Raw genomic sequence first — 27,562 nt, 5'->3', positions numbered from 1 at the left:
CCCCTAAAATAGCTAAAACTAAAAACAAACTAAAAACTACTTCCAAAAACATTCATACACTGTATTTACAGGACTTTTTCTCTATAGTGGCTGAAAGCTGAAGTTTATTCTTGCCATTAGGTAGTGGAATTAAAAAACTATGGGCCAGATTTACTGTTTTAAAAAAGTTGCACTAAACCCAGGTGCAGTCCCAGCACACCAAAAAACAAAACAAAACAAAAAAACCCCACGTTAAATAGCAGTAAATTATTCTCTAAATGATTTAGATCTTGAAAGAGAAACTCCCAGAAATACACATAGAACAGGGTAAGTTGCAAAAATCTCGCACAAAAATTTGATTTTCTTCCACAAGTCTCACTTTTATTTCTTCTTGGAAGACTCCTGAACTTTATAGGCCTACTTAACTGCTAGCTTGTAAGCTGTTAGCTTGCAGAGCGACTCCTCTTCTCTACTTGGTTATAAAATACTACCATTTTGTCAATGCTAGTGACACTTTAGACAACTAAAAACACATCTTTTTAGAATTTACATTTTGTTAACTTTTGTCTGTTTTTGCTTTATACTCTGTCATTCCTTGTGAAGCACTTTGTGATCTTTTTTGTAAATACCAGCAACTTTTTTTAGTACCAAAGCCCAGTTTGTGCTGGTGCAAGACATTTGTAAATGTGGCCCTAAGCAATCACAGACAAATGGGATGACTTCATTTTCTGATTATGCTGAGGTAACACACTGGAAACCTCTACTGTTAAAGACAAGGTTTGACTGACCTGGGGCCAGAAGAAAAAAGCACATCAGGCTAGTTCGCTTGTCATTCCTGTTTGAGTCAGTGATGCTGTTTCTACCAATGACAATTAAAATAAATTGCTTTAAAGGGAACAAAGCCCTTCTGGAAAAAGTCTAGAAGGCGGTAGTCAGTACTTGAGCCATGATAATTTCTTTATAGTTTGCTTCCAACAACTAAGGTGGTCTTGGGCAATAGTTCTCCAGGCTTTCTCAAAGTCTATCAAAGTTTGTCTTTGGACATTTTCAGAGGAATGTTTTTCTTGATTTGCTTTTAAGCTACGTAACACTGACCTATGAATCACTGAAGAAACACTTAACTCAAAGTATGAAACAATGCTGTGTCTACATGTATCAGACAACTTGCCAGAAAGAGCATATCTGGGTGTCCTAAAAGAATTGAGGGTGTGTTAAAGAAGAAAGTTGCTCATACCAAATAGTGACTTTGTAACTCGTTAGACAAAAACTATACTTGCATTCATGACAGCGCATGTTTGAATAAACTGGTGCAGGATCATTCAGTCTCAAAAATGTTATGGTACAAAGTCTGATTATATATAATATCTGCTGTGAACTTTTAGCTTCATATATCAGATAGTTTCCATGATATATTCTTTTGGAAAAAATGGTCAGAATCTGTGATGGTAGAATCTTTTTTTTTTCTGCAATACAACTTGTTATATTTGCTCAATTCATGAACTCCAAGCATGAAAGTTGAATGACACATTTTTTTCTTTCATATTTTAACCAGCTGATGCGTAAACATTTCTATCTATCTGTTTCAAGTTCCATTTTCTGACTCATTTTGTTGGTAAGAAAGAAAGAATTTTCAGGCTTTTATGTTTTATATTCACTGCTTATATTCATATTTAAGCAGTGCCTCAGATTTCAATGTGCAAAAAAGAAGAAAAAGTCCTGAAAGTGTGTTACCGGACCATACTTCAAAAATATCTTAAAAAGTATAAAGATTTCCTACCATGAAATTTGTATGCACATTAGAGACAGAAGGTTTGGTTGATTTGAGACAGAATGACCCTGCATCAAAAGAAATGATGGGTGGCTCAAGACTTTTGCACAGTATTGCCGATTTTAGGCATTTTTCTGCATTCATTCCAATTAATTGAAGACTATCGTCTGAGCAACTCTTCTATGCCCTTGGCTGAATTGTAGCCAATTTTGGTAAAATTGGATGAATAAGAAATAGAATGGCTCTCTTAATTTGGCTCTGCACACACACAGTGGGCAGCAGAGAGACCTTCATGGGGAAAAGAGCCAATAACAGCCAATCTTCTCTCCCGGTACCATCCAACATTGCGTTGTTTTGCATAGCAACAACACATCTGAATCAGGAACACACTAAAGTAGCACTTAAATTACTCATAATCATACTGTAATGGGTGTTTATAATTATATACAGGAGCTGGTTTCACTGTGTTGTCGTTTCACTGTTGATTTTGGTCTCTTTATGTAATTTGTTGTCAGCAATAAAAATATTGTATATCACTATCACCTTATTGTTTAAACGCAGGTGAGTTTTAGAGGCCTGCAGAAGGATGTCTTGTGTGATTTTAAATATTTTTTTTATTTGGTTGAACAAAGTAAACAAAAAGTCCTTCAAAAATAAAATGCAGAAACCACAGTTCATGTTCTACTATTACATATACAGTGTGTATATATATATATATATATATATATATATATATATTTATATATATGAAAACAATAAAAAAATTTAACACATGATAAAGTAACACATTTTTAAAATACGAATGGATGGAAAAAGTGGTTTGTGTATGTGTCACCAAAAACAGAACATTTTTCTAGATTTATAAATCATCCCAACACATTTTGACAAATGTATCTGTATATATTGCGAGATCTACTCACAGGATAAGGTTGGACAACAGTCAACATGATGGATTCTTTGCAGCTCCTGGAACAAGAAGACAGAAAACCGTAAAGTCATCAAAATCATGAAAAAAGAAATAAACAACAACAAAAACCCAATGATTCCACTCAACAATAACGGCAAATAAACAACACGATCTTGATTAGCCTGGGTGAAATGGAATTGAACGCCTCGGGCAAACACTGCTTACAACAGACACAGTTAAAACCAAAAGCACACAGACACTCATTACTTTCCCCATTTAATTACAAAAAAAGGGGTTGTACTTCCTGTGAAGTGAAACACGATTTGTTTCGTTGCGCACTGTTTTCAATGAAAGAGCAAAAGGATTCTCATTTTTCTTGTTATTTATTCAGAATATGTTGGGGTGACAAGCAGAACTGAGTTAACTAACTACTGAGCAGGCGAGTGGAAAGCATCGCTAACACTTGGAAATAAACTTCATAATTTTAAAAGCAAATGAATGATTATGACTTTCGTTTCACTAATGTTGTTGTGTTTTTGTAATTAACTTTTTAGTTTTTTCAACCTGCCATTTAAAGGGACCCTAAACACTTTACCTGGAGCTTATTTATCTTTTTGTTTCAATTACTTTTTTTGGGCAATCTAGTGCACAGATTGTTGCTTAATGTGACATTATGTTACGCTACTCTGTGTGACTCTGTCACATGTCTGCAGTATAAATTCTCCCATACTGTACTCACTTTATCCAACAATGTGATCTATCTATCTGTCTATGTACATATTGACATAAGACTGCACATTTGTTGACTGCACATCCATACCTCCATCTATACACTGGATTGAGATTTGGTGACTGTGGAGGCCATTTGAGTTTAATTAACTTGTTATCAGATACCAGTTTGAGATGATCTGACTTTTGTGACATGGTGCGTTATCCAGCTGGAAGCAGATGGGTGGTCATAACACAATGGACATGGTGAGCAACAGGCAATTTGTGGTCCTCAAATGGTACTAAGATACCCAAAGTTTGCCGAGAAAATAATCCCCACCCCATTAAACTACCAGCAGCAGCCTGAATATTTAACACAAACCCACATGGATCCATGCTTTCATGTTGTTTATGCTGAATTCTGACACTACAACCTGAATGTCACAGAAATTGAGATTTATTTTCCAATTTTGGTGATCTTGTACAGATTTCAGTTTCCTATTCTTAGCTGACACTGACTGGGGCCCGATGTGGTCTTCTGCTGCTGTAGCCCATCTACTTCAAGGTTCAACATGTTTTATGTTCAGAGACGCTCTTCTTAGAGCTGGAGTTACCGTTGCCTTCCTGTCAGCTCAAAGCAGCCTGGCCATATCCAGTGAGCTACAGAACTGTGGCTCACTGGATATTTAATCTTTTTTGGAGCTATTTTCCATACAAAGTGGCTGGTGAGACTATATACACTATTACCCTGGTTGATGCTCATATAAATTATTCAAAAAACATGAGCAATTTTTCAAACAGCAAGTCCCACATCGCAAAAAGTCATCCCAGTCTACTCTAAACACTGGTTTCAGACAGTATTTTCTACTGGTGTATCTGTGTGATGTCAAATAGAGAAGTCATCCAATGAAAACCGCTCGAACTTTGGGCTCAACAGCCCCACCCACTGGCTGTTCAGACTTGTCATTTAAGAGGGGCGGCCAATCAGAAGAAGCAAGGGAAAGCAGCAGTGGATAAAGTGTGAGGGGGAAAAGTGTTCTCTAAATGTTATTTTTCACCAATCTGGATTTTGTATCTACCTGACGAGATCGATGACTCGTTCTCTAGGAGCCGAACTGACGGGTTCGTCGTTTATCATGATGATCTCATCACCTGGCAGCAGCTTCCCCTCTGATGGACCACCTACCAACATACAAACACACGCAAACAAGCAACAGCTGATCAAAGCGCTCCATGAAAGCAGCAGGCAGACAGATGTCGTCTAGCCAGCCAAAGATTACCTGCAAATAAAATCAAGAGTAATTACAGCTAAATTGACAAGGCGAATGAGTGTGTGTGTGATTTTTGCAGATGTGAAATATGCAGCTAATTTGCAAATACTTTGTTGTTTGTGCTCGTCTAGACACGTGTAATAGGTGTAAGCATTAATCTACTCTCTGCTAGCACATGCGTTTCCTTCCTTGGCCAACCATTGTAAATAGAATATTCATCAGTTCAATTGTCTGCTTAGGATTCAGCACTGATTGATTATTGAGATGCCTAATCACTGTCTGTGTCCGTGCAGCCAATGAAGCTGACACTTAATAAGGGTTTGTGAACTGTTTGTTTGGCAGCAATGTGGCAAGCTGCCAGTCAAATCAAAGTTTTAGTGGAAAATAGACTTCCAAACATGAATTTGTGTTCATGCTTTTTCTTGCCTGTGGCTGCTTACTTGAGGCAAACACAGCCCAACAGAGCGCACGGTTTCCTACAGCAGCAGCTATTTGATGTGCTGATCAGAACCAATCAGATGGGGAGAAAGAACTAACAAAATAAGTCAATCTGCACACTACACTAGCTTAGCTGGATGGCTCATTTTCCTATTTTGTTTCTAAGTTATATTATTGGCCTTCTTATCAAATCTTAGCAGAGGCAGATTTGCTTTCTGTAAGTAGTGACTCTGAGGACTACTCTCCTGGCTTTCCATCACTGGACTTCTGACTTTGCACTGTGAATGAAGTTTTTGTTGCTCTAAATGCTTTATTGTGATTTTATTTTTATATTCTTATTTATTATAATATTAAATCAATTATTTAGACCACTTTAAGCTGAGACAAGTGGTAAAATCCAATCAAAACTGACTCAAATATTCCAAAATAAAAAGACATATCGTATTGTCTCTGATTATTTGACAGGCATGCCGAAAAAGTGAGAGAGAGTCAAAACTCCCACACGGAATAAAGCTGTACTTGTGTAGTAGAGGTGTATCACTGACTACTGTGTTAGGGGTAGGCAAGTGTACAGTTAGTTTGCAACTAAATAAAATTATAACAGTTGCCCAAATGAATAAATAAAAGTATTCATTTTAAAGATTGTTAGTTTAAGCCAATCTTGACACCCACCTGGTGTAACAGAGCGGACTACCACCGGTTTCTCACTGCCTGCCACAAAGCCGAAGCCCAGGACAGGGTCCCGTCTCATCTCCACCAGACGAGGGGCAGGAGGGACCCCATCTAGGTGGACCTCCTCCAGGGAGCTGCTCTGCGATACTTGGCTAGAAAATACAGAGCGCAAGGAAATTCAAGTAAAATTCCAACACTAATAAACAGTTTTCTGATTGATGTATAGTACTGTGCAAATGATCTTGAGCTTTCTGAAGGTCTTTCAGAGTTTTTCTTTGGACTTTCCAACTCACTATTCCCATTTCCCAATTCGTTCCCATTTCTTCAGTTTAATCTATAAACATGTCAAAAACAACGCAGTTTGACAAACATAAAATACTATTTTTATATCTACAAAAGTATTTTCAAAGAGCTATTTACTGAAACTTGGTATATGTCTGCATGGTGCAAAAGTTAAAAAGCGCCCTAAAAACTGAAATTTTATCTTAAAGGAAGTTGCTATGGTCTGATTGTTGGAGTTTTCTCTCTCTTACCTTACCATTTAAAGCACCTTGAGGTGACAGTTGTTGTGATTTGGTGCTATATACAGTAAATAAAAGTGAACTGAACTGAATTATAGCAGACATACAGCTGCTGGCTGGTTTTCAGCCTGATTTAAAGGCTGAGAAGCAAAAAATCCAATTGAGTCAAGGCTCATGGGTACTGTATTTTAGTACTAAGTGCTATTATGACATAATAAACATTACTTCTAAATTTTCTAACAGTTAGAAGCCATGGTCAGTGCCAGGGGCGTCACCAAGGTGGGGCTGGGGGGGGGGGGGGGGGCACTGGCCATCCCCCAAAATTTGCCCCCCCCGCAAGACTATACCAAAACCAGTAAATGGTTGGTTTTGAAACACAAGAAGGTCTCTGTGTGCTGTTTGAAGTTTCAAAAGTCTTATTTCCACTGAAAGCACTACTGATCTAAGTAATTGATAGCATTTGTTTGCCATGTTATTTATAGTTATTTGATCAGGTTGCAGAAAAGCTTGTTTGTTCTTAACATTAACTCCATTCTCAGAGAGTGAATCTTTGGCTTCTTCTGGTCAGCTCTGCTGAGAATCATTAAAGCATGGTTGGGACCTTCAATCAATCAATCAATCAATCAATCAATCAATCAATCAATCAATCAATCAATCAATCAATCAATCGATCAATCAATCAATCAATCAATCAATCAATCAAAATAGATTATTATGGGTTTCAAAATCTTATTTGGTTTTCATATGTACTTTTTCAACAGTGTGTGAATGGATGGATGACTGAGTGTGTAAAGCGCTTTGGGGTCCTTAGGGACTAGTAAAGCGCTATACAAATACAGGCCATTTACCATTTTCTCAGTGATATCAATTTATATTAATAGCAGGAAATCAACTAGGCATATATTTTTTCTTTCTCTCTTTCTTCACATATTTTTCAAGTAACCTATATTTGACAACAGCATAATAAAACTGGAAATTTTGTTTTTGGTGTGCCACCCCAATATTTTTAGTGGCCTCCATCCAGGCACCCTATGGAAAAATTCTAGAGCTGCCCCTGGTCATTGCATGAGATAATAGAATAGAGCATTTATTCAAGAGACTCCAGTCAATTCTATGTTCAGCATTATTAGAAATTCCATGTAGAAAAAAGCGATGGGGAAATTGTTCTGCTACCCACGAAGCTGCCTGCTTTGCAATTATATTGAGTAAATAAAGGAAGGTTACTGTTTGTTGTTTGGGTGTAAAAAGATTGGATGGGATTATGTAAATCTACCCCACAAAAAACACAAGCTTAGAAATATCATTTTGTATAATATAATTTTCAATATCTCAAATTTAATTACACTATTTAAAAAGGCAAAAAAAAAAAAAAAAGGACGCCTTTCCTTTAACTTTGGCTTCAATTCACTTTCAGTTCAGACAATTTGCTGACCTACTTACGAAGAGTGACATAAAATAAGTTGCCAAATAGTTTCTCTTCTCGATGACATAATGGGCACAATGACTATTACAGGGATCAAATCTGTCCCGCAGGATAAAGAAGGTTTTCTAGGAGAATATGACTAAATGCACATTAGAATTCAATCACTAAATTTCAGTTGTACAGAAGAAATCATTTTAGCTGAGACAGAGATCCTTAAACTTGGAATGAATGATATGAGCTGTGCAGTGAGCTGGTCATAAATCAGTGCTCTGGCTCAGGTTTCAAACATTTTATGCTTAAAAGCCACTTATAGAAGAGAGTACAGGTCTTCTGTTCACTTAATCGCTCAGATTTGCAGTCTGGAGGCAATTTGTCTTTTGAAGCTGTATGAAAGTCTGCAGGCTGTTCAGGATAAGAACAGTTGGCAGATCTCTTTCATAGATGACCTAAGCCTTCCTGAATCCTTCTGAGGAGTGGGAAACACCAGTTCCAAACTAACATAAGCAACAGGGACACACGGATGCAGCTCAAGAGATAACTGAGGTGGAAAACTGTTTGGAAGTAAGGAAATATAAGTGTTGCAAAGAAGGGATCAAATGTATCTTTCTTTGTTTTATTTTGAAGCAACGATAACTAATGTGGTTAGTAGATGGTTGTGACCACACATACACAGACTAAATGGTAAAATGGTAAATGGCCTGTATTTATATAGCGCTTTACTAGTCCCTAAGGACCCCAAAGCGCTTTACATATCCAGTCATCCACCCATTCACACACCGGTGATGGCAGGCTACATTGTAGCCACAGCCACCCTGGGGCGCACTGACAGAGGCGAGGCTGCCGGACACTGGAGCCACCGGGCCCTCTGACCACCACCAGTAGGCAACGGGTGAAGTGTCTTGCCCAAGGACACAACGACCGAGACTGTCCAAGCCGGGGCTCAAACCGGTAACCTTCCGATTACAAGGCGAACTCCCAACTCTTGAGCCACGATCGCCCATCATCGACTAGCATTACAAAAACACACTTTTAAGCTATTTATATTTTTTGTAAATGTAAATTTCATCTGTTGCGTGACTTTTATAATTATAGCATCTGTAAGCGATGCTAGCATCACAAACTCAAAATGCTTTTGTTTAAAGATAAAAGTCATTAGCTCAGGAAGATAAGTGGTGGACCCAAAAGTTTGAAGTTTTGACTCTGATTTTCATTTCTTCTCATTCTTTTTAATCAGGAAATGTTTTATTTGATTTTATTCCAATCAGTAATGAGATAGCATAAAACAGTTCTTTAACACAGTGCATGTTAGCTTTCTATTGCTAACAATGACATCCAGGAGATATTAAAGGAGCAACTTGAACCGATGTCAGTTCAGCTTTTATTTTGGGATCTTTCAACCGTGTCAAGACATCTAGAAAAGGCAGCGGGCCAATGGGTATTTAACATCAAAATATTTCCTAAGAAGATAATAAAATACTAGCTTTTACTCACCAAAACTAGCATACAAACTTCTTAGACTGTCTGCTCCACATATAAAGCATATTTTTTATTGGATAATTATATTAAAAATGCTCTTAAAACATGCCAACAACACAATCTCAATGGAGCGGTCCAGTTCAATGAGTTAATTAGGCAGAAACACCCTGGATTTTAAGCCATAAGAAAATCCCAACAAATAAGCTATACAAAAATGTGGCCATTAGGTTTAGTTTTTCAGTACTGGAAGTGAGTACTTAGTCATACCCTTACTCCTTTCTCACATTTACTGTGAAATCAAAGGATTTAATTCTCTCCAAAAAGCTTGAAAATGGAAACAACCAGAAAAAAAAGAGAAATTATTAAGAAACTTGCCCTGTGTGTTTAGCAGCAGTCAGCAGCCACGTGCCCCCCAGGACCAACACTACTTCTAAGGAGGGCTTTAGTGCATGTTTTGGCGCTTGGAGAGGAATCCAGTGGAAGCACGAGAACATGCAAATAGAAACACCCTGCATCAGCCAGATCTTCTTGCTGTGAATCAATAGTTCTCTGCTGTTGGCGGCTATATGCGGTCACCTCTATTAAATATAGGTTAATATTAAATTTTTCACATCGCCATTTTCTTTGTCTTATTGCAAGTCATTGCACTCGGGGTGAAAGCACCACTAAAATGTAAATGTACTGTATTAAATTACTTCTTGCCCGCTGAACCTCAGACGTCTGTCTCAGCTGAGACACTGAGAATGCAGACTGCCTGTTAATTAAGAGCTGATACACACTTTCAGTGGGGTTAACTCATTCTCTCTGTCTCTATCCTAGCTTCCTTTCTCTTTTGCAGCTTAAAAGGCTCCCTTGGCAGCTGCTGCTTCCTGTCTGCACATAAAGTCCAGTACAGGGTGTCTATTGTTGCCTGGCCAGCATCCATCCCATTGTTCAGTGCCTACAATCCATACAGTAGATCATGTGAAATTTCTGCCTCGTGCATACTGACATTTATGTGCAACTATATGAATACTCACAAAAATAATTTCTTTTACTGTCTCAGGTGGTTTGAGACTTTTATTTAGGAACCAGTGAAATATATCTATTTATTATAGTATATCTACAGCTTTGCCTAAATCTGCTCAGAGCATGAAACATGTTCCAAGCATCCACAGTATACCTTCATCTCTGACCAATCAATCTGAATCTCTGCCCCACTTCTTTTATGCCATTTATTCCACATTCTCATTCCCTAGCCCATTATCACATTGATCTCTATTGTACATTCGGCACAGAAATCTCAGAGTAAATCTGTCCGTGACAGAGCATGTTCCAATCTGCAATGCCGGTTCATATTCCCCGTCAGGATCGGTGGGATTTAATCCCGCAGAAGGAAAGACGAGGGCATCACGGGGTCAAGGGAAAGCTGGAAACAAAAGGTCAGATCCTGGTAATGTTTCAGAAATTCCAGGTTCTTGCCTTACTGGCGCGGTAGCCATTACTGAGGTTTCTACCACTAGGCCTCAGCCTAGTGTGACACATGGTAATAGATGCTAGAGAAATAACTGAACGATTGAGCAAAAAAATAATAATAATAATTTAAGAAGTTTATTAAAAAACAAAACACGATTCCTGGAAGCAATGGTTGGCTCTCTTCCTTTCAAGCGCAGATTTAAGTGAGTGCATTTAAACAATAGAGTCATCTTTCATCAGTTAATTTCAATAGATACCCAACAACTGGGCAAAAAAATGTAATACAGTCAAGAACAAAGCAGAGCATATTAGAGTTATATAACAGGCTTAACAGACCCAGCTAACCTAGTATTGACTATCAGGTTCCACACAGTTTAAAGGTGTATGCTGCTATAAAGACGTGTAATTATTGATTCAGTTTTTCTGCTCTGTTTAAATGATTAGGATCGAGTCATTGGACATATGACTTATTGATTACTGAAAAAAAGAAACCTCTTGTCCAAAGAAAGCAAATTAATATTGGAAGTTAATAGAAAATGCTATGGTTTGTAAAATACACACTATTGCAAAACCAGTTCAAAAATATGGCAAGTATATACTGGCTAATAGAGACAAACTCATTTGTTATTTGGATTTTTGACATTATTTATAATTGTTTTGGGGAAACACAAAGGAAAGGACAGCAGGGATGGGTGAGTGATGGGTATATCTGCAACTTGGCAGCTCATCTCAGAGCAAGCCATGGCTCTTCTCTTCTCTTGACAGGCTGCGCTTCATGAAAGCAAAGTTTGTGGCGAGCTTTTGACTTACTTCCAATTTACTTCCAATGCCTCATACTATAAATGAATCAAGGAAAGGGCAAAAGGCCAGTGTGATGGGCAAGATTTGATTAAAAACAATATGAAATGTAATTAAGAAATAGTTTAGCTTGCTATTTATATATTATAGTATTTAATGGTTCTTGGGCAACAACTGTAATAATCTAAGTTTTCAAAATCCTGAAAACTAAAGCCCTCGTAAGACAGGCCTAGAGACCAGTCAGTGATCCCACGGCAACTATCAGTTCAAATCAATTCATTTTTATTTATATAGTGTCAAATCACAGCAGTCAACAGCAGTGATCTCGAGGCACTTAATGCTGGAAAGTAAAGACCCAAAAATAATACAGAGAAAACCCCAAAAATCAAACAACCCCCCTTTGATCAATAACTTGGTGACAGTGGGAAGGAAGAACTCCCTTTTAACAGGAAGGAACCTCTGATAGATCCAGACTCAGGTCTGCTGTCTGGGGTGATGGGAAGATGACAGTATATAAGACACACTGTAGAAGAGAGCCAAAGATTCATAATAACCAATGATTAAATTGATTGTTAAACTAGAACTACAGGTTGCTATGGAAAAATGTATTGCCACGGTTGCCTGTGAAGTCGCCAAGTTATCTGCAAACACTTGCCAACTGCTAGCTTACCGGTGGTAAATTTGTGAAGGGTATGATGCAAACAACAAACAGAGACTGTTCACCTTAAAAGTAAAAGCTGGGCCTTTTGAAATGTGTTGGCAGCAGTAATAAGGCACAGTTTTACTATGAAGAAAGACTTGTGTTTTCTGTTTCTGCTTTGCTTCACACTTTTTATCATTCACTGAATAGTTGACAAGTATTTGCAGATAACATCTTCTACACAAGCACCGTTTTACCACCAATTTCAGCCAGCGACAGGCACCAACCTCCAGTGACCAGTCCCTAGCCAGTTGGGAAAATATACATTCTTCCCTAGTGAATGGAGGTTAAAAGATGGTTACAGAGACCGGTCTCTAGGTCTGTGAGACCGAAGGGACTCGTCTCATGTTAATAGAGAAATCAGAAATCTTAACAGAATCCCACAGACTATACACGCAGCTGAGCATGTGCATAGTGTTCTTTATGCCAGCACCTCGCTGCCAGTGAGTTGAGCATGTCCTTATGGCAGGAGGTGTTTTCCTGCATGACAAATTTGCAGAGACAACAGCCTGCATATGCACTGATGGAATGCAAACTACCTCAAACAATGGCTACTTTTGTAGGCCGCTGAAACAATGCCCACCCCACTGCTTTGGGACTGTTACACTGCTTCATGCATACTGCATTTCCACTGTTGTTTATATTCCTTTTTGACAGCTATTTAAATATATAACTGTTCATATATATATATTAGTGCTGCCAGTGTTAATCTTGTTAAAATGACGTTAACGCCATAACCGCATTAACGCGGCAAATTTCCATTAACGGGTTAACGCTAATGGTTTATATATACAGGATGGGCCATTTATATGGATACACCGTAATAACATGGGAATGGTTGGTGATATTAAAGTCCTGTTTTTGGCACATTAGTATATGTGAGGGTGCAAACTCCTCAAGATGGGTGGTGACCATGGTGGCCATTTAGAAGTCGGCCATCTTGGATACAACTTTTGTTTTTTCAATAGGAAGAGGACCATGTGACACATCAAACTTATTGGTAATGTCACAAGAAAAACAATGGTGTGCTTGGTTTCAACGCAACTTTATTCTTTCATGAGTTATTTACAAGTTTCTCTTTGTTCACAGCCATTGACATGTTGAAGAGGTTAACACGTGAGGAGCGGATCGAAATTGTGTTGATATCTGGTGAACGCAGTAACCGGGTCATTGCAGCAGATTTCAATGCTTGTTCAGTGATGAGGCAAACTTTTATGTGAATGGTGAAGTTAACAAACAAAACCACCGCTATTGGTCTGACACTAACCCACATTGGATGGATCCCTCCAAGACTGCTAGAACAACAAAAGTGATGGTTTGGTGTGGTATATGGGGTACAACGATAGTGGGCCCATTCTTCATCAATGGAAACCTCAAGGCTACTGGATATTTGAAATTGCTACATGATGATGTGTTTCCCTCTTTATGCACTGAAGCTTGCACGTTCCCTGATTTATTCCAGCAAGATGGTGCACCACCACATTATGGGTGCCAGGTCCGAACATTCTCAGATGAACAGTTTCCTGGAAAGTGGATTGGTCGTCGTGGGCCAGTTGAATGGCGCCCAAGGTCTCCCAATCTGACCACCTTAGACTTTTATCTTTGGGGTGATCTGAAAGCAATTGTCTATGGTGTGAAGATACGAGATGTGCAGCACCTGAAACTACGGATACTGGATGCCTGTGCTGGCATTTCTCCTGCGGTGTTGCTATCAGTGTGTGAAAAGTGGGAGAAGAGGGTTGCACTGACAATCCAACACAATGGGTAGCACATTGAATACTTTTTTTAAATGGTCAGAAACTTGTAAATAACTCATGAAAGAATAAAGTTACGTTGAAGCACACCATTGTTTTTCTTGTGACATTACCAATCAGTTTGATGTGTCACATGGCCCTCTTCCTATTCAAAAAACAAAAGTTGTATCCAAGATGGCCGGTTTCTAAATGGCCACCATGGTCACCACCCATCTTGAGGAGTTTGCCCCCTCACATATACTAATGTGCCACAAACAGGACTTTAATATCACCAACCATTCCCATTTTATTACGGTGTATCCATATAAATGGCCCACCCTGTACTATAAATTCCACATACTAGTCTTTTTTTCTCACAATTGGGATGTTTTTTTTTATATTAATGATTCTGTTCACAACTCTTGGTAAACTACTCTAAAACTGTTACATTGTGATGTTGTATATCAGCATTACCAAAGTAGCCTACTATCCATTTCCACTTATTCAATTAAACCTATCCCAACTGCCATAGGGCGAGAGGCGGGGTACACCCAGGACAGGTCAGATTCACATTCACACCTATGGCCAACATAGGATCATCTGTTAACCTAATCACATTAACCACAGTGTAAGTCATCAAAGCAACTAGCCATATAAAGATAATTGCACTGCAAAAACCTTAAACATTTAGACTTCACTGAACATGACTTTTTTCACACTTATGGTTCATATACTGTAGTTTTTCCATGATGCATCCACATGTGATGCACTCATGCAATAATTTATGCACAATTATTGCATGAGTGCATAACTGTGCATAAACAGAATGACAACACACATTTAAACACATGCATGCCAGTGCTTATCATCATACATACTTGGTGAGGCATTCCCGTCCCTCCCTGGCGCTGTTCATGCTGTCCCAACTGTATGGGGGCCCCTGCAGTCCTCCCCAGGAGCCTGGGCCAGGAGGCGGCCAGCCTGATGTTTTGTTCTTATGGCTAAAGAAATGGAGCAAAGGAAAAGCAAGCACATTTTAAGAGAGAATTAAAGCAAATAATGTATTCCAGACTAAAAATAACTGTTCGATTAAGTATCGATTGGCCTTTTGTTTTGGGTAATAAAGACAAACAGCGACCGTCATCTTTAATCAAGACAGTGAAAACCTGGTAAGATGGATAGCATTACTGGATTTCAAGACTACAGTGTAACAATTTTACCCATATTTTACTCCATTTGGAAAATGCGATCATCATACAGCATTTAAATAAAACTAGTATATTCAAAATAAACTCTCAGAGACACTTTGTGCACCTCTAGTTTGATTTTTGCTCATTCCAATTAGTAAGACTTCTTCTCTCCCGGTGTGAGATCGCACTGCTTAGTGCAATCGACCGCAGTCAAATAACAGCTCATCGACTCCGCAGATAGGCAATCGATGGCTGCACGCACGAGCGGCTCCGTGGTGGTCGCTCAGCAGAACGGTACGCACACGGTGAGGGAACACACCGATGTGACAGCTGATTCTCTTATTGCAGATTAAGCTAACAATGCCATTATGGGTTTCAGGAGGGTGGGAGTCCACGGAGTCAAAGGGGAAGAGATGGGAGAAGAGCCACTGTGGCACCTCAGTGGGAATTATACCAGAAAAGAAAATGATGAGAACTGGATGTATCATCCTAGTGACTCAGTGACTTTACAGTAAGTCTCACATGCTACAGTGACTAATCGCACACAGATCATTAAGCACCCATCCCCTAACTCTCCACGGAAATAATGTGCAGCATCTGCATGTGCTCATCTTTACTGTTTGATTTGTTTTGTTTAGACTACTCCCTCTGCCGCAAACCAGGAGAAGTTTATGCCTGCCGGAGCATAGCTACGGTAAGAATTAGTCTTAGCGGCATTTCAGTGGCAAAATGCAGACTTGTATTTGATCGAACAGCTGATTCTCCAGTGCTTTCTGCACATTTAATGTTCCCGCTCTTGCTTTTCTCAAAAGTGACTGAGGCAAGCTGTTCAGTCACTATCTGACACACATTTTTAAAGCAGGTGAAATTGCATACTAGATGAGGACATTATCGCCGTACGAATCCAGCCAATCCATTCCCATATTGTGCTCTTGATGGGTTGAATACATCAGTCAGTCATATCATAGCGTGCTGTATATGAAACAGAAAACTGTCCTTTGACTCAAGGTGTATGCTGGCCTTAAATAAAGTCTAAAAGGGATGTTTCAGCTGTCTCCCGACAAATATTTCGCATTTTGCAGAGCTTAAAAAGATGAACAGCTGATTTTGGAGTTATCCTTAGAAGCAACAGATCCATTTCAACACTTTCCGGCTTTTGAGTTCCACTCCTCTCTATTCGGTTTCCTTCCACGGATTACGCTTAGATGCTTCTGTTTCTGCTGATCTTCAGTCATCTGGAAGAAAAACATATCCACTCTCCACTTTAGAATCCCAATCAGAAGCTCTTGCACCCAGAAGACACACTGGCCATGGCGTTAACGGCTGTGCAGATCTCCAGTGTGCAGCCAGACATTCATCTATTTGTCTTTGTGCTGCTGCTGGTGCTGCTGCTGCTGAGAGCAGCTTTGGTCCAACCTGAACTAAACTGCTGTGGCCTCGTCTCCTTTATCCCATAATCCCTCTCATCACAGAGAAAACAAATCCACGCTGTGTGTGTCTGCGAGTGTGAGCATGAGTGTTTCTGTGTGTGAGCGTGTTCAGCTGTATATAACTATGTGAGGATGTGTGTGTGTGTGTGTGTGTGGAGGGGGGAAGTAAGAGGATTTTGGGAGACCAGCACCGCGTGTATGGAAACGCCGCTCCAGCTGAGAGCTGGAGTCACACGGCAGGAAGCAGGAAGAGGAAACTGAAAGTTCACCTGGACGCCATCGCTGCTTTACTTGCCACTTTTGGTCTTTTTGTAGAAAAGGGGAAAAAAAACCAAGAACTTTCCCTAAGTAGACAGGAATGTCGTACAATAAAACTAAAAAGATGAGCGAGTTATAAAATAAATGCTAGTGTTAGCATAAGAAGTTAAATGTGCTTAGAATGACAATGCTAGCATGCAACCCCTCAAAAGATAATGATTTAGCAATTGTAATTTGATTACTTAGTCTCAAACCTCTGGTAATACACAGTGGCCAAAGTACAGCCAAGACTTAAGGGGGTGCATGAGGAGTTTTAATGGCTCAAAAGCAGCATTAGCTTTACAAAAAGTGATATGTGTAAAAAAACAAACAAAAAAACCCCACTAGTATCATTTCTGTATTATCTGTCCTGTTGTATTAAACATGTCAAACATACATACTGTGAATGAGTACTTGCCCCATTTCTTATTCCTTGTAGTTTTGATATGTCATATCAAACATATTTTTAATATTTGTCAAAGATAACCTGAGTAGATACAAAATGCAGTTTCTTACTGCTGATTTCATTCATTTAATCCAAGCCTATCCAGGCCTGTGTGAAAAAGTAATTGCTCTCTAAACGTAATAACTGGTTATGCCGCGCTTTGGCAGGAGGAACTGCAATCAGGTGTTTGCTCTAACTGGCAATGAGTCTTTTACATCACCGTGGAGGAATTTTGGCTCCCTTTTCTTTAAAGTATTGTTTTAATTCAACCACACTGGAGCTTATTCTTTTTTAAAAATCATGAACAGCCTGTTTGAAGTCATGCTAAAGCGTCTCATTCAGATTTAAGTCTGTAATTTGATAGTCCACTCCAAAACCTTTATTTTATTGTTTGTTTACTTTTCATAAACCTTTCCAGACTGATCGATGTCAGTGACTTTGTTTCTCAGCTGTTTCTTTAGATAGTCGCTTGATGTGTTGCTTTTTGAGATCCTTTAGCTTATTTCTCTTTCATTCAACAGGGCCTGAGTGTAGCTGGTGAAACTGAACTTTGCTTCCCCAAAAAATTTGATTAATCACTGTAACGTCGGACCCAAGAAACATAAGCCGGGCGAATATGGCGACAGCAGAACTTTTATTCAATACTGTGGTTTTGCATCGGGACACAGACACTCCCGCTCTCTCCCACTGCTGTCACGTCCGCTCTTCTCTCCGACTGTCACTGCCAACATATAGAGAGAGACAATCAGTGACAGGTCCCCAGCACACCTGTTCACCCCGCCCCTGCGCCGCCCTGGGAGCTCACTGCATCACCCCTCTTCTGCAGCTGGCCAGAGACCACACCCACGCCACAATCACAAAGGGGACAATTGCTTTTTTATACAGGGTTAGGTGGGTTTGGATAGCTTTTGTCCCTTCTACTCCTCCTAATATTGAAATTTTGTCAACACTAGTGACACCTTTTCAGTAACTGTTACAGTAACTTACATTTTACGCTGTTACTTTACAACTAACTTTGTACGTATGGACAACATGGACAGTTATAAATGACCCTTGGGAATTTGGGTATTTTTTAACACATATTCTTAATGCCACGAAAGGGAAACTCTAACCCAAATGAACCGTTTTATAGCTAACCAAGCAGTTCATAGCACCTACAATTAACCTGGGGGTAAAAATGAAAATAAAACAATCACTAAGGAGGTGTCCAAGTGGGATTATACGTACTGTCAACTGCTGCTAAATGAGTCTTTCAGATCCTTCAAAGATGAAAAATGTCAACTTGCTGGGAAAGGTAAAGCCAGAGTTACTGAAATTAAGGACCATATATCTGTATAATATAAAAAACTTCATAGTTACTGTATATCAGACAGTTTTGTAGACATTTAGGTTTATAACCAAACTCTAACATGGAAAATAAAGCCAGCAATCTTATTCAGTCCAGCCTGGGTAACACCTGGACCATTACTGCTCTGCAGTGTTGGTCAAGTTACTTGAAAAAAGTAATCAGTAACTAATTACTGATTACTTCCCCAAAAAATTAATCCCGTTACTTTACTGATTACTTATTTTCAAAAGTAATTAATTACTTAGTTACTTAGTTACTTTTTAAAAACACGATTTACAACCTGACGAGGTGATAAAGCGATAGATCTTTCAGCCCAATTCTACTTTTTCTACATAATCCATCATACAAAATGTAATCAAATTGAAAAGTATCTTTTTTAACTTGTTTTATCAGTTTTAATCTTTTAACTTTATGCAATCAAGCAAAAATTTAATTATATGCACCATTCTCTGACTTGAATAAATTAGTTTAACATTTAAACCTATTTTCTACACATTCCAGCTCATAAAATAAAATATTTTTTGTGTTTACACTCACTCTTTCAAATAGATGCAAGTAAAACACAGCAGAAAATAAATAAAGTCAAAGAGTCAGCGGTCCTGTTGCTCTATTTTCACCTGTAAAGCAGGACTGCGGTAGGCGGAGGTTTACCCTGGTGCAGGTGTGCCACGGTCAGTTGAAGAATCCGCGAGTTTCTCTGTGAGTTTCCCATTACGTCGTTGCGCACTCGGTGCTTGCTTGGAAGTTTAGGGGGTTTTTCGCTGTAAAAAGAAGTTTTCTTCCCACGCACGATGGACGCTAATGTTTTTGTCACTTTTTATGGAATCAAACTCAAACTAAGGTCAGTACTTCCACGCTTTAAACGCTCGCTCATACTCTCTCCCACAATCGATATGTGATCCATTGTTGACCTGCACACAGCTGTTGTCACTAACGGCGCACTCGCTTACGTCACTGTCGTGAGACATTCTCGCAAAAAATCACGGTTTTAGTAACGCAGTAACGCAGCATTCCTACGGGAAAGTAACGGTAATCTAATTACCGTTTTTGCAATAGTAATCCCTTACTTTACTCGTTACTCGAAAAAGTAATCGTTACAAGTAACGCGTTACTGCCCATCTCTGCTGCTCTGTATCAAAATCTGTCAAAATAATTTTTCAAAATGGAAAATTATAACCCTTTAATTCTATGTTCAATCACTAAATTACCATTCGTAACTTTGTTCGGCATCACAAGTGTTACAGCAGCATGTTTAAAATAACATTTTTATTATTAACCGCACTGAAATGTTTTCTATCCCTACATATGATTCAGGCTTCTTTATTGCTTCTCTCAATAATTCCTAATATTTCCAAAATGGAAGGTATTTCTTACTAAATAACGTCTGTGGAGAAACGTACAAACTTACATAAAAATTAACCCTGAAACCACACCATGTCTCTGTCTAATTGAAGTGGTAAAGCTTAGTTTGTGTACACAAGCCCCCACTCATTCCTGTTTCCTCCTTTGAAGAGTTTTACTTCAACCTGCGGTCAATCCAATATGCATTCAAAAGAGACAGCAGGGTCCTTTGTTCATAGGTTTGCCTTTGCTGAAAAGGACAGTGTATTGACTTCAAAAAGGTGTCTTTTATTTTAAATTGATCAACTCGTGTTTCTCTCCAAAACTTTATCCAAGGGATTGATTTCTCTCAGTCATTCACACCACTCCTCAAAGTCGTTTTACAAACTCCATCAAAGTCTTTCTCAGTCTTTCAAAAATGTGTACAGGCAAAAACTGTATTTAGCGAAAGAGTGTTAGCCACAACTGAGTGAAAAGATAACTTTCAGACTTTATCACGATAAGACCATTAAGCATGGATTAAAACGGTATTAAACTGTAACAATATTTTATTGATTAAATCATTTTAGGCTGAGTAAAATGTTTATAAATGGACCACCTTTATGCTAGAGCTAAATGCTACAATTAGCTTGTTTTCTAGATATTCCATTTGAGAATCTCTTCAGAAATGTATCACTTTCTAAATTTTGTATTTACATCAAAATGGAAACAAATATTAGCTGTCTGAATGCATTTAGCTTTTCTGATAACCATGAGCTTTTTTGTTTTTGTTTTAAGTTTTGACTTTTTCAACACCCAATGAAAAATGTTACCTACAAAGGTTTTTGAAATCCATCATGTGGGAGATTATGAATATCATATTTGGTGACAAATTTAACCAATTTATCTTAAATAAATATTTTACCAAGAAGGTTAACCCACTTTTGATGCTAAAAATAACAACTTTTTTTGTTTTTTTTTTACATATTAAGCTCCTGAATTTTATAACATCAGTAAAGTTTAAGGCAAATTATAAAGTTAGTTGCCTGTTAAAAAAATCACACTAGAAAGACAAAACCTACAGATTTTAACAGAGGAAAACAATATTTTTCATCTGCTGCCTAACGTTTAGATGACTGTGAGTTTTAACTTACATCAGTTTTATCTCAAGGTAATCTGTTAAAAACTAACATGAACAACCCATGATAACACATGAAGTGTTGCTAGCTAGATAACATGAATGCCATATTTAGCAGGAGTTCTACTGTATAGAATTACAGCTACCTTTTACTCTACTGATAACATATTTTACTATTAGAAAAAAAAGAATACATTTACATTTAAAATAACACTGAAAATGAAAATAAAACAGTGTGTTTTTTATGTATTAAAAACATCAGCCTACATATTGATATATATTAATATATCATTCAGTTTAAATTTTAACACTCTTGCTAAAATGAACATTGTATTTTTGTTCTAATAACTTGTGCTGTTAGTAAATATATATGTTACTTTTATCAATGACTAATATAGTTCACGTCATCTGTGAGTTACGAAAAAATTAAAAAAATATTAAAAGTGCCCCCACTCTTCTGTACTTAAAAGGACTTTACATAGAATATTTCTTAATTAGTTGTTTGTAATTTGGCATTAAGTAATCGACACATGATTATGGTGGTATTTTTGAGTGCATTAGAATCCCCTTGCTTTCTTCCTGTAGTTAATCTCTGCTGCCAGTGATTTGTTATGGCCGGTCTTTCATTGACTCTCATTAAAGATATCGATCCTCTCAGTCTTTACATTAGCCTGTTTTAAACACTAAGAACAAAGAGTGATTTATTAGACTCAGTCTATATCCTCGTACATATACAAAGGCACAGTATCAGTTTGTGGGACCTTATTACACCTGTATATATTTGCACACATGGTGAATAAATGTCTGTGCTTGCAAAGTAACAAAGACTGCGGTTGGTCAGATTGCTTTTTGCTGTATCATATGTCAAACCCCCACGGAAAACGGTAGAGCCAGCTGGCACGGACTTTGCTCCTCGGCCACATGCTCCAGTCAGCAATAACGCACAGCCCCAAACACTGTGCTCAACAAATGTTTCATTTCTTATGTCCTGCAGCGATTATTTGGGCTGTTACTGTCCAGTAAAATAATCCTTAAGGGTCAGACAGCACGTATGCCTTATATACAGTAGTCTATCAGATTGGATTAAAATGCTTCTTTTTTTTCTCCAGTATGATTGTTGAAGAGTTCGTATAATATCGTGCAAATCAAAAATCACTAGAAAATAGCTTGAATGATTATTGACTATTGGAATCTGTGATAGTGGTAACCTGAAACTGAAGGCTTAGGCTTGGGGTTAGAGTCGAGCTAGTCTAAGAAATTTATGACATTCAATATTGTGTCAAAGTTTTAGACGCTTCAAAGGTTTTGATTCTTATCCATCAAGCAATGCTATGATAGAGCTCTCTGGTCAGCATCAAATTCATCCAGCATCATGACAGCAACCCCAAACAATCAGTCATAAAAAACCATTTCAGCGACAAAAAGAACAAGAAATTCTACAACAGATGGTATGGCCCCCACACAGCTCTGATCTTAACATCCTGAAGGCAGTCTGGGATTATATGAAGAGAAACAGCTAAGACCAGCTAAGTCCACAGAATCGTAAGACATTTAAAGGCATTACTTTAAGATCAGAGATCAGCCATACTGTTATTTTCTTTTCTTTTTTGTCCTCTTCGATTCTCAATTACGTTATGCTTATGTGCCGTGTCTAAGCGGGTTCTCTGCTATTCGCTCTTACCTTATATGTCTGCTTTGAACCACTAAACCCTGACATTATCGGTCTCTATGTGACACTCTTTGAAGGAAAATGGGGTACAAAGAAGGGTCTGAGTCACTGAGCCATTTCTGCATTGGCCTTTACTGACACACAGTTTCAGCTCTGACTTCGAATCAGCAGAATTATGATTCAAACAAGATGCTGTAACATTTCAATGATCCAGCCTCAAGAATGAGGCCATTTGAAGGACCGTCTCTGCCAGTGGCCTGTCTACTTATTACTGCATGGAGTGAAAATAATTTTGTTTGACCTCCCTTTTTTGAATAGACTATAGACACACAACACGCACAACCACAAGGGGAGATATTACATTTTCAAATCCCCTCAAGATCTTTAGGCAGACTGAGTGAAACTGCACAAAGGCAAAGCTCTCCCAAGATGCTTTAGCCTACATTATAACAATACTTACTGCAGTCAGTAGGGTAAAATCCACCTCCCCCATCTTGAGTGGCCTTGCCAATTCCCACCACTTTACACTCTATAGAACAACTAGGGTAATTTCAGATCAAGCACACTTCTGTGGGAGACTTGTTTTCTTTCTTTTACAAGCTAAGCAGGATGCATCTCAGAATACAAGGATGTGTAGGTCAAGTGGTTGGGAGGAGCTTTGTGAGTTCCCTTCATCTTCAGTTCCCTCACGTTATAACATGCCAGTCGAGTCTTCAATAAAAATTGTTCGTCACAATCTATCTTTCATAGACAGAGAATTATTAAAGTGATTTAGGAAAAAATCTGGTCGTAGGTATTTCACCTGAATGGACTTGAGATGGCATGCAAAGAGAATGTATTTTTACTTTCTGTGATTTCACACTACCAAACACGCAAAGGCTCCTTTGCAAAAGCTTCACAATTAGCCTGAAGTAACGGTGTGCATGTTTCGAGAACACCTTCTTTTAACTCAGCAGGAGGCTCCATTAACAACACCCTGGCTCTGGTTTAGAGGTCCCGCAGAAAAGCACGGGATGAAGGCTGGCTGTCTTTCTTCTGGTTTAAAGTTTCAGAAATAAAGAGGAGTGCGGGAAGCAGACTTAAATCCCATACAGACTGTGATAACAGCTTGTGGGTTCGTTGCGTTTTACACTGTGCAAGCAAGCACCGTGTAATAAAATCTTGGTCACAATCTGTGCCGTGTTGTGCTATAAATTTTGGAGCGTGTCAGATTGTGTGATGGATGCCTGGGAAATTGGAGCTTGACAGCATCACTTAGAAAAATTGCAAACAGAGACGTATCATAATATCATCATCCTAAATCATCCTTTGGCTCAGTAGTCTATCAAAAGGGAACTTTTAACCATCGCAGCTACATTACTATATGTATTCACATACAGTGGCTTGCAAAAGTATACACGTGAGAAGTGGAACAAAAATCATACATGATTCCAAACATCTTTTACAAATAAATAACTGCAAAGTGGGGTGTGCATAATTATTCAGCCCCCTTTGGTCTGAGTGCAGTCAGTTGCCCATAGACGTTGCCTGATGAGTGTTATAGACTAAATAGAGTGCACCTGTGTGTAATCTAATATCAGTAGAAATACAGCTGCTCTGTGACGGCCTCAGAGGTTGTCTAAGAGAATATTGGGAGCAACAACATCATGAAGTCCAAAGAACACACCAGACAGGTCAGGGATAAAGTTATTGAGACATTTAAAGCAGGCTTAGGCTACAAAAAGATTTCCCAAGCCTTGAACATCCCACGGAGCACTGTTCAAGCGATCATTCAGAAATGGAAGGAGTATGGCACAACCGTAAACCTACCAAGACAAAGCCGTCCACCTAAACTCACAGGCCGAACAAGGAGAGCGCTGATCAGAAATGCAGCCAAGAGGCCCATGGTGACTCTGGCCGAGCTGCAGAGTTCTACAGCTCATCACTCTGAACACACCATCGCCACTGTCAAATATGGTGGTGGCAGCATCATGCTCTGGGGGGGCTTCTCTTCAGCAGGGACAGGAAGCTGGTCAGAGTTAATGGGACGATGGATGGAGCTAAATACAGGGCAATCTTGGAAGAAAACCTCTTCAAGTCTGCAAAAGACTTGAGACTGGGGCGGAGGTTCACCTTCCAGCAGGACAACGACCCTAAACATAAAGCCAGGGCAACAATGGCATGGTTTAAAACAAAACATATCCATGTGTTAGAATGGCCCAGTCAAAGTCCAGATCTAAATCCAATCGAGGATCTGTGGCAAGATCTGAAAACTGCTGTTCACAAACGCTGTCCATCTAATCTGACTGAGCTGGAGCTGTTTTGCAAAGAAGAATGGGCAAGAATTTCAGTCGCTAGATGTGCAAAGCTGGTAGAGACATACCCTAAAAGACTGGCAGCTGTAATTGCAGCAAAAGGTGGTTCTACAAAGTATTGACTCAGGGGGCTGAATAATTACACACACACCACTTTTCAGTTATTTATTTGTAAAAAATGTTTGGAATCATGTATGATTTTCGTTCCACTTCTGTACACCACTTTGTGTTGGTATTTCATGTGGAATTCCAATAAAACTGATTCATGTTTGTGGCTGTAATGTGACAAAATGTGGAAAAGTTCAAGGGGGCCGAATACTTTTGCAAGCCACTGTATAAGCTGTGTATCGGTGCTCGTTTTGGTTGATCTGTCTGTTTTTAATGTCAATCAGCATTAATCAAACTGTTCAACTGTTAATGGAACAGCAACTCAAACAAACACTCATCACAACCAGTGTATGCAGAAGAGCATCTCTAAATGTATAACATGTCAGAAGAGCACACAGCCAGAACTGACCATATTTGGATAAGACGGTGGCGTGCCAAGTTATCAGTTAACGTTAGCAAGCTAGGTTAGTACGGTGAATCAATAGTGTATGATTACATCTCAGAGACATAGATACCTGCTAATTAGTACTAAGCAACATACTATACTAATAAAATGGTAGAATTTCTCTCACTTCTTGGATGGTCTGTTTGTAGAATTAGCAGGCATAAACACAGAAAAAGGTCCAGGTCAGTGATTTGAATTAGCTGTGAGTAATCACTCCCTGTTTCTGCTCCCACTTGTTGTTCCATTAGTTAGGTCTACTTTTAAGCCTTAAACCATCTAAATGAGGTAGTTGTAATGAAATTCACCCCCCATACTTTTGTTCTAAACAGATGAAATAGCTACAGAGATGACAATCAGGCAGTAACCATGTAACTTGAATTTAGAAAATGTGTATTTCAACATAGGAGCATATGAGGATTGAGTGGCTTTTGAAGGCAGCCTCAAGTGGCCATTTGAGGAACCACAGGTAACATTTTATCCCCGATAGCTGTACCCTCGTTCGTTGCATTATATCATATCTACCTTTAGTGCAAAGCAGAAAACTTAACCTCCTGATCTAAGATGCTATTGCACAATATACAGTGTAAGTCTGGTGAGAGCTGCCAGTCTCATCAAAGATGATGTGTTTGCACGAGGGCTGCAAACACATCATCTCATAAAATTCCGCATTCGTCGATGTGGAATTTTATTGTCGGCACGTCACGTAAATGTGTTTTTGTAAACTGCAATAGACTACAGGAAGTTATGTTGGCAGCAATGCCTATATGGTCTACCAAGACTGCACTCTCGCTACATTCTGCTACTAACGAAGCAGAGTGTAGCGAGAACGGCAAAACAGAAGAATGGAAAAATATGGAAATGAAGATTTGAAAAACTGTTAAAAGCATTCCTCACAAAACAAACAAAGTTAAATACAGACTGTGTAAGGCGAAGCTTTCCTTCCACGACAGCACTACTGCAGTGCATGAGTATTTAAATGCCGGCACCCTGGAGCTGTGACGTCCATTACAACCATTAAAGAGGAGTAGCTACACTGCTTCCTAGGTGTTTTTTTCCTCGCATTAATATTAGTGTTTATTCTGAATAGTAAACCTCTGCCACTTAACATTAGGTAGTTGATTAGTAACAGTCTTCTCTAATTTTGTTTTGTTCTGTTTTACTAGTGTTAACAATGAGCGTATAGATGAGTTTGACCTGCTCATGAACCTCTCAAAGGGCTGAAGTCATGACAGAGAGCATCTTTACCATGGCTACCAGCTGCTGGGATCATCATCCAAAAAATAAGAGCAAGCCTCACTCCAGAGCATGTCCACTGCAATCTTGGATTCATGAACTGAACCGTATTACCTAATATTTTGACTTGTTTCATTTTTATCCTGACAGTCCCATTGAATAAAGTTAAAAATGCATTTGCTTATTTTCAAATTCCCGGGTTATTATTTTCATTTGGTGTGGGATGAGGTAACAGGGTGATATTCACAGGTGGGCAGGCTGGAGCCTAGAACAGGAAGTTTGCCCACAGGAAGCGGAGATGAGAGTTATTGAAATAATAGTTGACCAATCGACTAATCGAAGAAAAATTAGGCAGATTAGACCACTATCAAAATAATCGTTAGCTGCAGTCACGCTTTTCACACTGCAGTCAAGTTAACATCTCATCTAAATTAACTGGATTTGCACTACTGTCAGTAAAACAGGAGCGTCCATTGATCTGGCATCGATCTGTCACTTGAAATTTCTTAATTGGCTTCTCCCTCTTCCTGATTGTACTCATTAAAACTCAGAGTTTGCACAGTCTCGGGTCCTAACCAGATAACTCCAGCTCCTGAATGTCCTCCCGCGCCGTCCTCACCCCCCTCTCCTCTCTCATTCCATTTGCTGCCTTTCCCCTCATCTCTCCTACTTATTCGGTCTTCCCGCTGTTCATAAATGAAACATTGATGAACGCTGTTAAAAGTTGCCCTAGAAGTGCTCTCACTTTATACAGCTTTACTATCTGAACACGACATGCTTCGGCTCTCAGCGCATT

At 38.9% G+C, this 27,562-nt stretch overlaps 1 protein-coding gene across 1 annotated transcript in view; it reads right to left on the bottom strand.

Annotated features, from left to right (window-relative positions):
- Positions 1 to 15,989, bottom strand: part of LOC146642540 (FERM and PDZ domain-containing protein 4-like) — a 41,825-nt gene extending 25,836 nt beyond the window's left edge. The window contains exons 1-5 of the mRNA XM_085399208.1: positions 15,916 to 15,989; positions 14,728 to 14,850; positions 5,744 to 5,895; positions 4,442 to 4,544; positions 2,668 to 2,713 (exon numbers count right to left, since the gene is read on the bottom strand). Coding sequence (XP_085255334.1) covers positions 2,668 to 2,713; positions 4,442 to 4,544; positions 5,744 to 5,895; positions 14,728 to 14,850; positions 15,916 to 15,989 — 498 coding nt within the window. The remainder of the gene's footprint in view (positions 1 to 2,667; positions 2,714 to 4,441; positions 4,545 to 5,743; positions 5,896 to 14,727; positions 14,851 to 15,915) is intronic.
- Between the last annotated feature and the right edge of the window lie 11,573 nt (positions 15,990 to 27,562).

This window comes from Rhamphochromis longiceps, linkage group LG23, assembly GCF_057381845.1.
Source record: "Rhamphochromis longiceps isolate RC_006_pf linkage group LG23, R_longiceps_female_GT1.1, whole genome shotgun sequence".
Taxonomy (NCBI): Eukaryota; Metazoa; Chordata; class Actinopteri; order Cichliformes; family Cichlidae; genus Rhamphochromis; species Rhamphochromis longiceps.
The sequence above is the reverse complement of the archived record's forward strand: the minus strand, read 5'-3'. Positions and strand labels throughout refer to the sequence as shown.